Source organism: Taudactylus pleione, unplaced genomic scaffold (genome assembly GCF_031769625.1).
Source record: "Taudactylus pleione unplaced genomic scaffold, aTauple2 ptg001027l, whole genome shotgun sequence".
Classification (NCBI taxonomy): Eukaryota; Metazoa; Chordata; class Amphibia; order Anura; family Myobatrachidae; genus Taudactylus; species Taudactylus pleione.
The window spans coordinates 1,148,891-1,164,501 of NW_028285428.1; the positions used below are offsets into that span (position 1 = coordinate 1,148,891).

A 15,611-nucleotide genomic window follows, 5' to 3' on the forward strand; every position below is an offset into this window, starting at 1 on the left:
TATGGCAAAATCGTGTAAAAAAAAAAATCACACCCTGTATGGAGGTTTCAAGCTTATTGTGGTAGCGCAAAAATCAGAGAAAGTTCCCCCGAATTTTCCACTAACCATTCTTAGGGTTTACCAGACAGGGCTCGTCCACTATAGCAGGAACACACACAACGTGGGGCGATCTCCAGGCCGGTCAGCACAGGACTAGATTTTCCTAGGACAGAGGCCCTGATTCAGAGCCGGACGCTCTGACAGAGCGCTCGCTCTGAATCAGTGCCGTCCCTCCTTCATTTTGGAGCGGCCTCCTGGCCACTCGCATAGCTGTGGGTGACCACCCACAGCTATAGCGAGCGGCCAAAATGATGGTCGCGATGGTCAAGACCATCGCGACCATCGGGCTTGCGACGAGACCCTGCTGTAGGGTCTCGCTGCGCAAACCCAGGAGTACTTTTGGCTCTATCAGAGCCAAAAGCACTCCCACTGACATCACTAGTGATGTCAGTGGGAGTGATGTCACTAGTGAGTCAGTGGGCCCGGCCCCAGACGGTAGGCGTTCCCAAGGGAACGCCTCCGTCTGGGCCGCCATGCCCCCGGCACGCCCACCAAAGGGGGCGTGCTGTCAATCACCATCGACAGCACGCCCCCTTTGGTGCGAGACCCATAACGACGGCTTGGCCGTTGTTATTCGGGTCTCGCGCATGCGCATGACGGAGCCGCCTCCGTCGTGCGCATGCGCACTTGGGCACCATCGATCCGCTTGCGAGCGCTCAGCGCTCGTGAGCGGGTCTAAATCAGGCCCAGTGTTTCTCAACCCCAGTTCTCAGGACAGTTCACATTTCCTGACCACCTAACGGGTATATGACTAACTTGTAGAATGGGCACTATTATGGTAAGTCCTTGATAAATTGATATAATGGGTAAGGCTACGTACACACTAGGCCACCTACCAATTGACACCCGATGGTCCAATGGAACGATATATTAGGTGGTCGGTACACACTGCACAATCCGGTGAACGACTGCCCAATATATCGTTCACCTGCACCATTCACCTTCCTGGTGTCAGCAGCTGGGTTGCTCCTTCGGCCTACCCCGATGTCGGTGGGTAGGAGCGTACATAGGGCCTGATTCAGACCCGCTCGTGAGCGCTATGCACTTGCAAGAGGGTCGATGGTGGCCCAGTGTGCATGCGCACGACGGAGCCGGCTCCGTCGTGCGCATGCGCGAGACCCGGATAGCGACGGGCAAACCGTCGCTCCGGGTCTCGTACCAAAGGGGGCCTGCTGTCGATGTTGAGTGACAGCATGCCCCCTTTGGTGGGCAGGCCGGGGGCATGGCTGCCCAGACGGAGGCATTCCCATGGGAACGCCTACCGTCTGGGGCCGGCCCCACTGACATCACAAGTGATGTCAGTGGGAGTGCTTTCCGCTCTGGCGAAAGCACTCTAGGGTTTGCCGCAACGAGACCCTACCACAAGGGTCTCGTTGCAAGCCCGGTGGTCGCGATGGTCTTGACCATCGCTAACATCTTCCTGGCCGCTCGCTATAGCTGTGGGTGGTCACCCACAACTATGCGAGCAGCCAGGAGGCCGTTCAAAAAAAAAAAAAAAACGCGGCCCTGATTCAGAGCGAGCGCTCTGTCAGAGCGTCCGGCTCTGAATCAGGGCCGTAGTGCAAACACACTAGACCATAGGTCTTCAAACTTGGCCCTCCAGCTGCTGTGGAACTACACATCCCAGCATGCACTACCACCTTCTTGATATAACAGCATGCTAAAACTATGGCAGTGCATGCTGGGATGTGTAGTTCCACAGCAGCTGGAGGGCCAAGTTTGAAGACCCCTGCCTAGACGATCCGGACGATTTGTCGGTGCAATTCGGCATATCATCCGAAAATTTGTCTAGTGTGTACCCTGCTTTAGTATAAGGGATTTTAGGGACCCATCTGATGAGGTTCACCGTGAAGTGGTGGATGGCCATGCATTTTTGGACAAACGTGCTAATAACCTCACTTTACTCCAGTCCATATTAATTGTAGCGTTTAACCAAATTGTTTTGACCATCAGTATTCTTAGTGCTTAGAGTGTGCACCTGCATTTTCTTTCTCCTACATATTAAAGATCCACAGGTGACCTGGAAAACAAACTGTTTGAGGACCGAGTTTGAGAACCACTAGGGAAATTGGGCCCACAAAAAAAAATGCTGCCCCAAGACCAGAAGAAATCATCCACATGCGGATAGCACTAGGGCTATTCCCAGCACTCCTGGACTTTTGTTTTAGTTACTGGTGCACTATTGGCATTCAGGGCCAGCTTGCGTTGTCCGTGCACCTGCACACAAAAAAATTAAAAAAATAGTACTTTGAGTTAAAGGGACTATCTTTTATTGAACTTTTTTAATGCTGATAATGGGGTAGATGTATGAAAGCGGCAAGTTAAGTGCCGCTATAACGCTTCCTGCTTCGCCTCTTTACCGAGGCGAGGCAGGAATCTCTACCCGCTAGAGACAGCAGCGCATCAGCCTAGTGCTGATGCGCTGTGTCTCTGTCCCGGCCGGCTCCACTGAGCATGCGCGGGATCTCGCGTGCAGCCTGGAGCCGGCAGCAGGGACAGCGCTGTCCCTGCTGTGGGTATAGGCTAGCGCCAGGCTGTAGCTGTCGATCACAACAGCTACAGCCGGCCGAACGGTCATGTGGTATGACCGTTCGTACACGGCCCTGCCGCTCGGCGCTGCTAGCTACAAGATAGCGCCCCTGTCATTTACCGCCCAAACCCCCGATCATACATCGGGGAGAAGCGGTATCAGCGCACTTAACGTGCGCTGATACCGCTTCTGGGCTTCATACATCTACCCCAATGATCTCTGTTGCTTTCCTGGGGCAAGAGAAGATGACCGTTGATCGGTTATGCTACCTAGCTCCGCCCCCTTAGCTGTTTAACTGTATATTGGTACTTTGCTGTTAATGACTGCCGTACTTTGCTGTTAATGACTGCCGTACTTTGCTGTTAATCATTTTCGGAGATTTGACTGCATTTTTGCAGTTGATGCATCCTGCCAAGAAAGTGTAACATGTAGAGAGGAGCTGGCACACACAAATTGGCCTTATATAGCCTTGATTGACAGCAGCCATGACAATGCTAGGCAAAGTTTTTTGTAAACAAAAACAAGAAATCGGCTTTACCCATATTGTACATGGAAATATGAATTAATGAATATAAAAAAGTATAGGGATTATTTTGTTCCTAATTTGATCAAATCACTTAAAACTGCCGCCCCGTCAAAGGATTCCCAATCTATGCAAGTCCCGACACTAGCATAAATACTTCATACAGCATTAAACTGCAGCCAAAATACATTCACTTCCAAGATGTAGAGGGTAACATGTAGACAGGAGCTGGCTTGTGAGCCAGATCCAAATAGACCTTATATAGGGGTCTATTTACTAAGCAGTGTTAGGAGACAGAGTGAAAAGTGATAAGGTGCCAGCCAATCAGCTCCTAACTGTCATCTCACAGGCTGGGTTTGAAAAATGACAGTTAGGAGCTGATTGGCTGGCACCTTATCACTTTCCACTCTGTCTCGTAGCACTGCTTAGTAAATAGACCCCACTGTCTTGATTGCCCATTTGAACCCTCACAAATCAGACCCTGAGAATCTGAGTATTAAACAAAATTAAAATCCCATTACACTAATCATTACCAGCTTGGAGGATGAGATTGTTCTGCTTGGCTTGTTGCTATAAGAAATTTTCTGTAGAGATTGGCTGTCTACTTTTGATTATGTAATGTAATGGTGGTGACACTTTAGATTTTGGGGTTGTAATATTAATATCTGGGGGCCTGATTCATTCGTTCCGAGCGATGTTTGCCCAACTGCGCATGCGTACGGATCGTAATACGCATGCGTGAACAAGTCAGTGCGGCCGAAAATCGTTTTTTCGCTAAATAGCGAATGCCTGCTATTTTGAGTGACAGGAGGAAGCGTATGTGGGTGGTAACAGGGGAAGGTGCTTGAAAACGGGGAGTGGAGATCCGAACGCAGGCGTGCTTAAAGGTCAAAACGGGCGTTTTATGGGTGTGCATAATTAATACAGCAGCGTCATTGACCACGTCACTGGGTTATTTTATAGTCAGAACTGCTCGCAAGATTGCGGTAGGAAAAACCAACCACAAGAATAGCGAGCAGTTCATACGCTGGTCGTTGTACTCGATTAATCTAATAAATAGCGGACATGACGTAGGATGCGAGCGGCCAGGGGGGCGTAGTTTTCCAAAAAACGACCGCAAGTTTTGTTCGCTCGTTCAGACATAGAGGCGTGAACAGACCGCAAAGAGCGAACGGTTCATTTGAATAGCCACCCCTTTTTTCTGAATGAGCGAGCGCAAATAGCGTCCGGCTCTGAATGAGGTCCTGAGACCCAAAGAAATAAAATGTTTTATGACTCTGCTATAGATCATTATCTTATTTAAAGATAAACGTCCTCCTAACTGGTTTGAGCTTTTTCGTTTGTCCGCAATGTGCATCATTTAAATTCCCGTCAATACTGACAATGTTGCCAATTTCTGAAACTGAAAAGTATCCCCTCACATTAATACTACCATCACCATACCCCACCATGGGGATGGCGATAGCTAGCTGGGAGGTTGTTTGTCAAAAGGTTAATATCGCCCAATATTGTACACAAATAAATTGTTAATTAATTCACTAAACTCTGCAATCATTAGAAATCAATTTATTTCAAGCTCAGACGATTCTGAGCATTTTGACTTTGCTGCGCACAATAGTTACTTTTCCCATACATGTGAATAGTCAATTATTTATTTATGAAGTTATTTATCTAGTGCACAGCCCCTGGCTTTGCCACTCCTGGAAAACGGGGCCGACACACCACCGTTTCCAGGTACGCCGAATGTCCCCGCACCGTCGACTAAATGCCTCTGCCTGTCAAGCAGAGGCATAGCAGGGACTTTGGGCGCGATTCAGACCTGTTCGCTAGATGCGTTCGCACACAGCGAAAGTATGCAAATCCGCGATCGCGCAGCAAGGCATTAACACGCCCACTATGTCTTGCCATGCGATCGCACTGTGTATGCAGACGGCCACCAGCTTGTCTTAAGACGCCCACTTGTGCACATCATCTCCATGAAGTGTACGCAACCATCGGTACCTTCGAGAACCATCGGATGCATACGCAGCACTTGTGGCAGACCATACCCTACCGCAAGCACTGCAAGCGCTTCAGTGTTTAATTCAGCCATGTGACGTGTACTATGACGCTGCGTCTTAATTAATCAAGTCTCCGAAACGGCATTAAGACACTCAGACACGCCTGCGTTCGCACCACACACCATTTCCATCGACCAAACCCTGTCACCACCCACAAACGGCTCGTCCTGTCACTGAAACTAGCGAGGCGTCTTTACACAAGGTGTGAGCACTTCGCGATCGCACAAACATCAGCAGGCTGCGTACGAACGCATCCTAGCGTGCGGGTCTGAATCATGCCCTGAGTGCAATCACACAGGACCCGTTGTGCACACGAACAGAACGGGCAGAACGGGTCATGCGCACGCGCAGATTCCTGATAGTCGGGAATCTGCCTTCAGCATTGCACTTACACCTATAAGCTGGTTCCTACTAAATACAAAGGGCCTGATTCAGACCTGCTCGCAAGCGGGTTGATGTTTGCGCCCTGCGCATGCACTGCATCTGGCGTGCGCATGCGCGAGCCCCAGCGAGCGACTGAACTTCAGTCGCTCCGGGGCTCGCTACGAGACGGGGTGGCTGTCGATCTTGATTGACAGCTCGCCCTGTTTTGTAGGCGGGGAGGGGAGGTGGCTGCACAAACGCCTGCCGGAACGCCTGCCGTTTGTGGGCGGCCCTACTGACATCACTCGTGATGTCAGTAGTGGACTTCCTGCTCTATTAGAGCAGGAAGTCCACTTGGGCTTGCGGGAGCCGAGAACCTACCACAGGGTCTCGTCGCAAGCCCGATGGTCGCGATAATCATGACCATCGCCAGGCCGCTCGCACAAGCTGTGCCTGGAGGCAGAAAAAAAAAACGCCCTGATTCAGAGCGAGCGCTCGCAAGCAGCGAGCGTCTCTGAATCAGGCCCAGAGTCTTAAACCTATTAGTAGCCCATAATCTATGAATGTAATAGCATTGCAAATGCTGACTGCTAGACTGGTGCCTGACTGCTATTGGTGTGTTATATAATTCCAGCCTGTGCCAGTAATGCCATCTAGTGGCTTTATCATACATTTTGTAATAGTATATGGACTTGCTATTCCTTATTATTGTGGGTATGTATTGTGATTTTATTACCAGTTCATTAACAGTTATTTATATACTGCATGCATATTCTATTGCACTTTGCAATTGGGATTATAATATATAGTAAGAAAAACGTATAATGCAGTTGCAATTTCCTTTAACAGTGCCAAATAAAAATGTAAAGTCAAATCTAGTAATACTGTATTCCCAAATCTAAATCAGGCCCTATGTCTGCTTCAGACACTTACCGCCCCTGTCGGGATTCTGGACCTTCGGGCTTCTGGCGTCGGCGGCTGAATTGCCGCCGTCTAGTCATACCCAACCCCCTACAGATGACCAAAGCAGGTAGATAATAACCTGTTTTGTAGTAGGAAATGTAGCTTTGGTTGAATAAGTCCCTATACTGCAGCTAATTATCATTTCCATTGAGGCAGCATATCATGTAGGGCTGCTGAGTGACGTATTACAGTCTCTGCCACAGGCTCAGCTACCATTAGGACATAATATTGTGTGTGTAATATGACTGCAGCTAGTCTCACAGTGACTGTACAGATTAGACATCTCGGTAAATGCCTTATCAGACAAATGAGCTAATTTCCAGTGGTGAACTCACATCCTAATGCTCCAATCTGAGAGACAACTGCTGAGATAAGGAGAGATAATGGTGTAACCTGAGGATAGAACAGGTATATTAGTACATTGTCAGTTCTCATAACCAGGAAAGGCCAGACTGAACAGTCCAGTAATGGCAGGCTTAGGTTTGTCATCAGCATTTACAGCATTTCGTCACTTTTGTTACTTGTACAACTTTTCTACAACATTAATTAATAATTATTCCTCTTTTATATGTTATAGTAAACATATGTAATGTCAGAAGGCCTGATTCACTTCGGAACGCAACTGCGAATGCAATAGCGATTACGCACGCAGTTCAACTGCGATAGTATGCTAATCCATTGAGATCGCTATGCCGTCGCAGCACAACATAAGAACGCCCACTTTACCTTACACACATCCGTAATGTTTATCAAGACTGTGAAACCATCGGTAACATCGAGTACCATCGCAGCCTCACGCACACTTGCTCAAGCTCTGACCCTACTCAGGAATTGCTAACAACCACCCACGCTATGAGTCCTCAGGCTACGTATGGCATCGCAGTGGATAATTTATGCATGCCAATGCAACGCCGTTCAAACGCACTGGCATGCCTGCGTTCGGCTGACCACCCCCCGTCACCACCCACAAACGGCACTTCCTGTAAATCACTCTGTGATGGGTCTGTGTAGTCACTGCGATCGCTGTCCCAATCGCAATAGCTAGTTTGCGCATGCACACACCGATGTATAATGCATGTGCAGTACGCAACAATCGGCCGATTGTGTGCGGATTAGCGATTGCGTTCCTTGCTGGATCAAGAGTTTCTTATTTCTTGCTTTACTCTGACTTTTGTCCAGATGCAATTTTATACTTCATTATTTTGTTGTTGTAGTTGATATTTCATCTACCAGGTTTTCTCCTTTTTAGTTCTTGTGTACAAACATTGAGAGGCAGATCGCACGCAGAGATGCGTTTGGTATGCGGTCGTGAGGATGGGGGTGATTTAGGGTTGGCGCAGTTTCCGTAGCTGCTGCGACTTTTTTGTCACAGCCGCTACTGTGTCTTTATGCTAATGGCGCGGTTAATGGGCTTCATATTGAGACACCCACCAGCTGCAGCACAAATCCGCCAATGTGTGTATGAAGACGCACTTATCGGCGCACCATCGAACATTGAACAAGCGTATGTCTGAATGACCATGGCCGCCGGTTTCAGTGCAACTGTGTCTTTAGGTGCATCACTTACACCAACATACCCGCGGCTGTTAGCCACCATCTACTGCCTAGAAGAGCCCATCGAAATAGCTTGAATTTCCATTTCCAATTTCTATCTGCGTCTCCCGCGGTAAACATCAGGACACATGGGCGGCGCATCTCGGATGTGGGCACAGAGGTGAAACATTGGGCGCGTGCGCCGGATTCTTTACCTGCCCTGCGCCCACTTCTGAATAATCCCCTATGGGTACAGTGAGTATGTCGACTTCACAATGCAGCCGCTTATCAACATGTTTAAAGTTATAGTAGCTTCACAGGTAAAACTCTGTAAGGAATATTAAACCCGTGTCTGCATCCCGGCACTGGCATTGTATGGTCCATATACTCACTGTACCCATAGAGAGTGCCCACCTCCTGTACCCAACCCGATGCACTCCCCAGTCTGCCTTCAGATGTGCTTCTGCATAGGCAGATTGCACAATAGTTTGTGGGATTGCTAGAAGAGTAAATATGTCACCACAAGGTCCAGCATGCTCTCACCTTTAGCGCTCCTACTTATTTACAACTTTTAATTTTTATCTATTATTATTATCATTTATTTATATAGCAGCGCTGTTTATTCATTTATTAATTTAATTTATGCAGCGCTGTACAGAGAAATATGGGTTGATTTTTTTGGCAGAATCTAATCCTACCAGTATATTTTGTGAGTGTGGGAGTAAACCAGACTACCTGGAGGTAACCCACGCAAACACGGGGAGAACATACAAACACATCTAAAACACTTCCGTTATGTCTCATGGAATAGAGACATTTGGGGCCGGATTCAGAGGTGGAAGCTGCCGTGACCGCTCTTGCATTTGTTGCCAGAGTTGCGGCTGCGATAATATGCAAACACTTGCATCAGCCATCCCCTGGTGTAGTAGCATAGGGGTCTATTTACTAAGCAGTGTTAGGAGACGGGCAGATGTATGAAGCTCTGGAAAGTGATAAAGTGCAGAGTGATAAACGACCAGCCACTCAGCTCCTAGCTGTCATGTTACAGGCTGTGTTTGAAAAATTACAGGTGGGAGCTGATTGGTTGGTTGTTTATCACTCTCCACTTTATCACTTCCCAGAGCTTCATACATCTGCCCCACAGAGTGAAAAGTGATAAGAAAGTGTTAAGGTGCCAGCCAATCAGCTCCCAACTGCCATCTCATAGGCTGTGTTTAAAAAATGACAGTTGGGAGCTGATTGGCTGGTACCTTATCACTTTCTTATCACTTTTCACTCTGTCTCCTAACACTGCTTAGTAAATAGACCCCTCAATATGCAAGGACTGAGACGCCCACTTTCTGCACCTCTGGACACTGTAATACCATCAGTGATTCTTTAGACACCACCATCGGCACACCATTGTGCTCACCACCATTACTTGCACCAGCCCTATAACAGGTGTAGTTTCTCGGTCTGTCTATAGCATCTGTGGCTGCGGCTGTGCCACTGTCACTGACACGCCCGCGACAATCCCCCTAAACAGGACCATGAGATGGACTTTTTTTTGCATTCACTTCTAGCCACCTCCCAGTCACCGCCCAGGAACGCCCATCACTTTGCCACCCCATAGCTGATACCATCTGTCCCAGGGGCATATCTATAATGGGTGCAGGGGGGCCCCGCACCGCACACCCTGCACCCATAGCATACTTACCTCTCTGGAGTCCCACATCAGAGCGTGGGTCCGGCGCTCTAAAAATGACTGGAAAATGGCCGCCAGTAACCTGTGCATACTTTATAGACTGGGGGCACACTCAGGGGTTGGCTGGCAACTTTTAGCCTGGGGGGCAAATGCATGAAGGTGGCCCTGGCAAAGGAGTAGCGTGTAGCCAGGGTGCCCGAAAGAACGTGCGTGCTACGGCGCCCCCCCCTCCCTCAGGAGAGGACACCCTTATGCAGGCCTCGAGTAGTGCCCCCAGTAGTGATCCCCCCATGCAGTGCCCCTTGTGCCCCCAGTAGTAAGCCCCTTATATAGTGCCCCCAATGGTGGTAACCCTTATGCAGTGCCCCTTAAATAGTGGCCCCAGTTGTAGTCTTCCTCCTATGCAGTACCCCCACTCTTGCCCTTTATATAGAGCCCACAGCAGTGGTCCCTCGATGCAGTGCCCCCAGTGGTAGTCCCCTCCCCCCTATGTAGTGCCCCTACTAGTAGTCCCCTCCCCCCTATGCAATGCCCCTAGTAGTAGTCCCCTTGTAGTGCTCCTAGTAGTAGTCCCCCCAGTAGTAGTACCCCCCTTGTAGTGCCCCCAGTAGTAGTCCCCCCCTTGTAGTGCCCCCAGTAGTAGTAGTCCCCCCCTTGTAGTGCCCCCAGTAGTAGTAGTCCCCCCCCTTGTAGTGCCCCCAGTAGTAGTAGTTCCCCCCCTTGTAGTGCCCCTAGTAGTAGTAGTCCCCCCCCTTGTAGTGCCCCTAGTAGTAGTAGTCCCCCCCCTTGTAGTGCCCCCAGTAGTAGTAGTCCTCCCCCTTGTAGTGCCCCCAGTAGTAGTAGTCCCCCCCCTTGTAGCACCCCCAGTAGTAGTAGTCCCCCCCTTTGTAGTGCCCCCAGTAGTGGTCTCCTCCTTATAGTGCCAGACCCCCCGCAGTAGACACACATAATATAAAAAAAAACAGTTATCTGACACCCGCTCCTGCTCCTGGTCCCACCGCCGAGATCAGCTCCTCCGTCCGCCGCTTTGCATTATGGGAGTCTGTCAGACTCTCATCAGCTGCTAAAGCAAACACACAGCTGCCAGCTCCGGCGTCTGTGTGTTTGTGCTGTGTAGCGCTGACCGAACTCTGTCCGGTCAGCGCTACACACGCGGTGCAGTCTGTGTCACAGTGACACAGACTGCCCGCGGCCCGCAGGACGCTGTGGCCCGGGGGGCACATGGCACCCTGCCCCCCGGCCGGCCCAGCTCGCCACTGGGCACACTCTAGTACCCACAGTCTATAACTCCAGCGCTGGCCACACACAGCTCAGTGCACAGGGGCCTCCTCATCTCTAGAAACGCCCCTAGTCTGTCCCGATGGCAATAGCTCCTTTGTGCGTACACTCTGTGTAACGCATACATCGAAGGGGTTTTATGAATTTTTCAAGCATGCCCAGTTGCAAATAATCGCTCAATTACGTGAACATCTGCATTGCGTTCAAATTGCGTGCGGCTCTGAATCAGGACCAATGATGGTATTTATTTTGTGTCATTTTTTTTAAATGGTTTATATCTGCATATAAATACTCTATCCCATTTAATATATGCATAGTTGTCAATATCCTGGCAGCCTCCTTCGGGAGGGGGCATGACGCGATCTATGGGTGTGGAGCAGGGGGTGGTTATCACGTCATCGTAGACCCTCCCCCACTGCACAATGCCGAGATTACTGCCATCATGAAAGAGGGGGGCCCACAATGACACAACTCAGCGTGAACCGTGTTATCGCCCCCCTTCACCGCTGCGGGGGTGTGTGTTGGGGTATGCAGGTGGGTGGCGACCAGCTGGGAGTCTTTGACCACTTTTCCAGGAGGCAATGAGCGCCACCAGATTTTCGGTAGCCTCCCGGCCGTTCCGGGAGAGTAGGCAAGTAGGATCATATGACTAGGTGGTACAAAAGGCAACCAATTGGATCTAATGACCAGCCTCCATTATTTGCCATCTCAGAAAAAAAACTCAGTTAGCTTTGAATGTCTAAAAGATCATATTATTTGTGATAAGAAGTGGAAGCCATCTGGCGCTATTAAAGGGATTTTAAACTTCTGTTTAGTGATGTAATACTAATTTGTAACTAAGACATGATGCACATACTTCTGCTGTGTTATTTCCTAAAGGAATGTCTTCCTATTTAAGCAGTGAATTTTGAGATCTTCTAGTTCAGCTGTTACACGTCTATCTCGCATATTAAACCCAGAACGGCGACTCAACAACAAACCATCATTTGTATTGAAGCTTTTGCATGTTCGTGTCACCTGGGTCTGGATTGATGCCAGATAGTAAAAGTTGGGAGACTCCCAGAGGAGTTCTTTAAAACTTATTTAATCAGTAGCAGGAAAACTGCTGTAAGTTATTCATAGAAATCTATATTATTTCTCTAGCACCTGTCACTTGAGAGATTACGCTGCTCCTCAGACACTGCTTACATATTATGTACATTTTTGCAGGCAGCGTGAAGAGCATCTTATCTCCTGGCTCTGTTCCTACTGATATAAAACCTCTCGTGTGACACCAGCCTTAATTAGGTCAATAAGTGAAAAAAAATCTGAAAATAATTTGAAGATATGCAACTTTATATACAGTATGGGGCTGATTCAAAAAGGTCTTTTGCCGCAACTGCTGCTCGGAGGATCACTTTTGCGCAAAATCTACTTGTCCGACATATACAAAAGTGACGTTAGCAAACTTCTGTTTTTGCATCTACTGTACATGCAGTGATGAGATTTCATTTAAGGCCGGATGTACTAAGCTCTGGAGAGTGATAAACAAACAGCCAATCAGCTCCCAACTGTCATTTTTCAAACACAGCCTGTAACATGACAGTTGGGAGCTGATTGGCTGCTCGTTTATCACTCTCCACTTTATCACTTTTCAGAGCTTAGTACATCTCCCCTTTAGTGGGATGAGCTATTTAAGTGAGTTCAAGCAGTGGAGATAGCAAATTTTTGCAAAGGGAGGTACCGGGCAGCTTTACAGGTTATATTCCCTAAAGGGGCAATGTGGAGCTACATAGTGAAATGTACTGTAGGGATATATTTTTTATGGGTTTATAAATTGAACCCATGTGTCAGTAAAAACTTGTCAAATAAAATATATATGTTTATGTATCGCAGGCAACCCTATAGTGTGATGCATGTTGTCGATCTAAAGAGGGACTAGCAATTACACACTGTCTGACCATGTGATTTTATTTTAGTCACATGCAAGCGATCACAGGTCAAAGTTGCCCATGATAGCGTCATCTTTACGCAATTAATGTAGTAGCTATCTGAGACACTGTCCCTTGTTGGCTGTTACAGTATAGTGTTGAGTTGATTCCCTGTATATTTTTGTAAATTTTTTATTATTTTGTAGGATTGGAATTCAGCCATTGCAAAGCTGAAAACAGAAGCTCAACAAATAGCTGCTGTGAGGTACTGTGCACATAGAGAGGAACTAAACCACTCCAATCAAAGCTTGGACGCTCTCCATGATGAGTTCTGGCAACTGATGGACCGGAGACAAATTATTTTACTGGAGGCCAATGACTTTTTCAAATGTGTTAACAAGGTACGTAGATGGGGATCAATGCCGACCCTGACCAGTTTGCTGCCCTAGGCAAGACTTTAGCTGGTTTCCTTTGGGGCGGGTCACTGTGCCTGCTGGACGGCCCCTATAGTGATGATGCCCTAGGCGTTTGCCTACATGGCCTACGCCTAGAGCAGGCTCTGCCAGGGACTAATCAAATGATGCACAAAATTCAGTTCTACTAATGGAAATGCTTTTAATATACTGTAGGTCGGAAACATAACGTTTTCTTAAGAATTTTATCAGAGTGGGCTCAATCTCGAATATAATAAAATAGAGTACAGAGGTTTCTACCAAGTTTGATGAAAGATAATGAAAGAAAATAAATTTAAAGGTAATAGATGTTAAAGTTATCTACAGTATAGTGGAAATAGTTTCAAGCATTCAAAGCTCAATGACCTGCTGCCTGGTAACCACCCACAATACTAGGCCTTAATGCATTGAAAGCTTACTTTTTTCACCAAAGTTCTCTATTAAAAGTTAAACCTTTACATTATATTTATATTTGCAAAACTGTTCCATTCTAAAATATAAAAATAAATGGTGTATTTATTATTTAGTGGGCATTTTGTAACACACTAGAGTGTTAGAATCTAATGGAAATACAAATCCCAGGATGCCCCATCGGAGACATCTCTCAGCCACTCAGCAGGTGGTTTCTATGACAGTGCCCGCTGATTGGCTGAGATCGGTCTCACTCTTAGCCAATCAGCACTACAGTGCAGAGAACCATGCGGGAACTGTCATACGAGTGCTGAACTGTAAAGACTGTACAAGTGTGTCTGTGGGCTGGGGACAAGGCGTTTATTTTACCAAACCCGGATTTTCTACTTAGACAAGGGGACCGATCACTGACAAGAGCTCCAGGTATGGTAGATCCTCGGGAGGGGGGTCCTCACTTTCTGAGGATTTCCAGCCCTGGACTGACCAGTTTGGGGCTGAATTAATGCTTTAGCAGAAGGACCCCAAATTGTGTGTCCCCCTGCTATCACCACCCCGGCTGGTTCAGCCCAGTGCTGGCTGTAGGAAAATAGGGGGTACCCTATGCAGATTTTCCCCCTGAATTTCCGGTACCAGCCCAGGCTGATAGGCCCAGGGCTGGTTATGGATTTGGTGGGACCCCACGCTGTTTCTTTTTTTAACAATTTCATTTACTTTTAAGCTTAAGAAGCAGGGGCATTTCTAGTGGGAAGGGGGTCTGTGTGCAGTCTCCATCACGGGTCCCCTCCTCTCCTTTCGGCAGCAGGCAGCGCACTGAGCTGTGCGCGGCCAGCGCCGGAGTTATAGACTCTGGGCACTAGAGTGTGCCCAGAGTCTATAGCACAGCGCAGGTCACATGGAAAATGGCCGCGGCGGCCATTTTTCATGTACTGTGCATGCACAAACAATGGGAAAATGGCCGCCGATGCCATTTTCAAGTAGTTTTTTACAGCGCCAGACCGACGTGATACTCCGGAGAGGGAAGTATATTATGGGTGCAGGGTGTGCGGTATGGGGCCCCCCTGGACCCAGGGGCCCGTGTGCCCCGCACACCCTGCACCCATTATAGATACGCCCCTGTTAAGAAGCCTGCACAGATCATAGTGATCTGTGTAGTGCTTCTACCTAACTAGCCTGCCTCAGGCATGTCTATTGTTTGGGTGGTTTGCCTGTTGTTTTTGTTTGATTTTAAAACCGACTCTTAGTAAATCTCCGGTTTCTATAGTCGTCTATGTAGAAGTATTGACAAACCATAGGTTCTCAAACTCGGGCCCAGATTCAGAGCCGGACGCTCTGACAGAGCGCTCGCTCTGAATCAGGGCCGGGCTATTTTTATTTTGAACGGCCTCCTGGCCGCTCGCTATAGCTGTGGGTGGTCACCCACAGCTATGCGAGCGGCCAGGAAGGTGGTCGCAATGGTCAAGACCATCGCGACCATCGGGCTTGCGACGAGACCCTTGTGGTAGGGTCTCGTTGCCGCAAGCCCCAGAGAGATTTCGGCTCAAACAGAGCCGAAATCTCTCCCACTGACATCACTCGTGATGTCAGTGGGGCCGGCCCCAGACGGAGGCGTTCACATGGGAACGCCTCCGTTTGGGCAGCCACTTCCCCGACCAGCCCACCAAAGGGGGCGTGCTGTCTCTCAACACCAATAGCACGCCCCCTTTGGTACGAGACCCAGAGCGACGGAGTGCCCGTCGCTATCCGGGTCTCGCGCATGCGCACGACGGAGCTGGCTCCGTCATGCGCATGCACTCTGGGCCACCATC

At 48.5% G+C, this 15,611-nt stretch overlaps 1 protein-coding gene across 1 annotated transcript in view; it reads left to right on the forward strand.

Moving 5' to 3' along the window:
- CCDC141 (coiled-coil domain containing 141) overlaps positions 1 to 15,611 on the forward strand; it is a 284,239-nt gene that overhangs the window by 128,066 nt on the left and 140,562 nt on the right. The window contains exon 7 of the mRNA XM_088461203.1: positions 13,150 to 13,344. Coding sequence (XP_088317329.1) covers positions 13,150 to 13,344 — 195 coding nt within the window. The remainder of the gene's footprint in view (positions 1 to 13,149; positions 13,345 to 15,611) is intronic.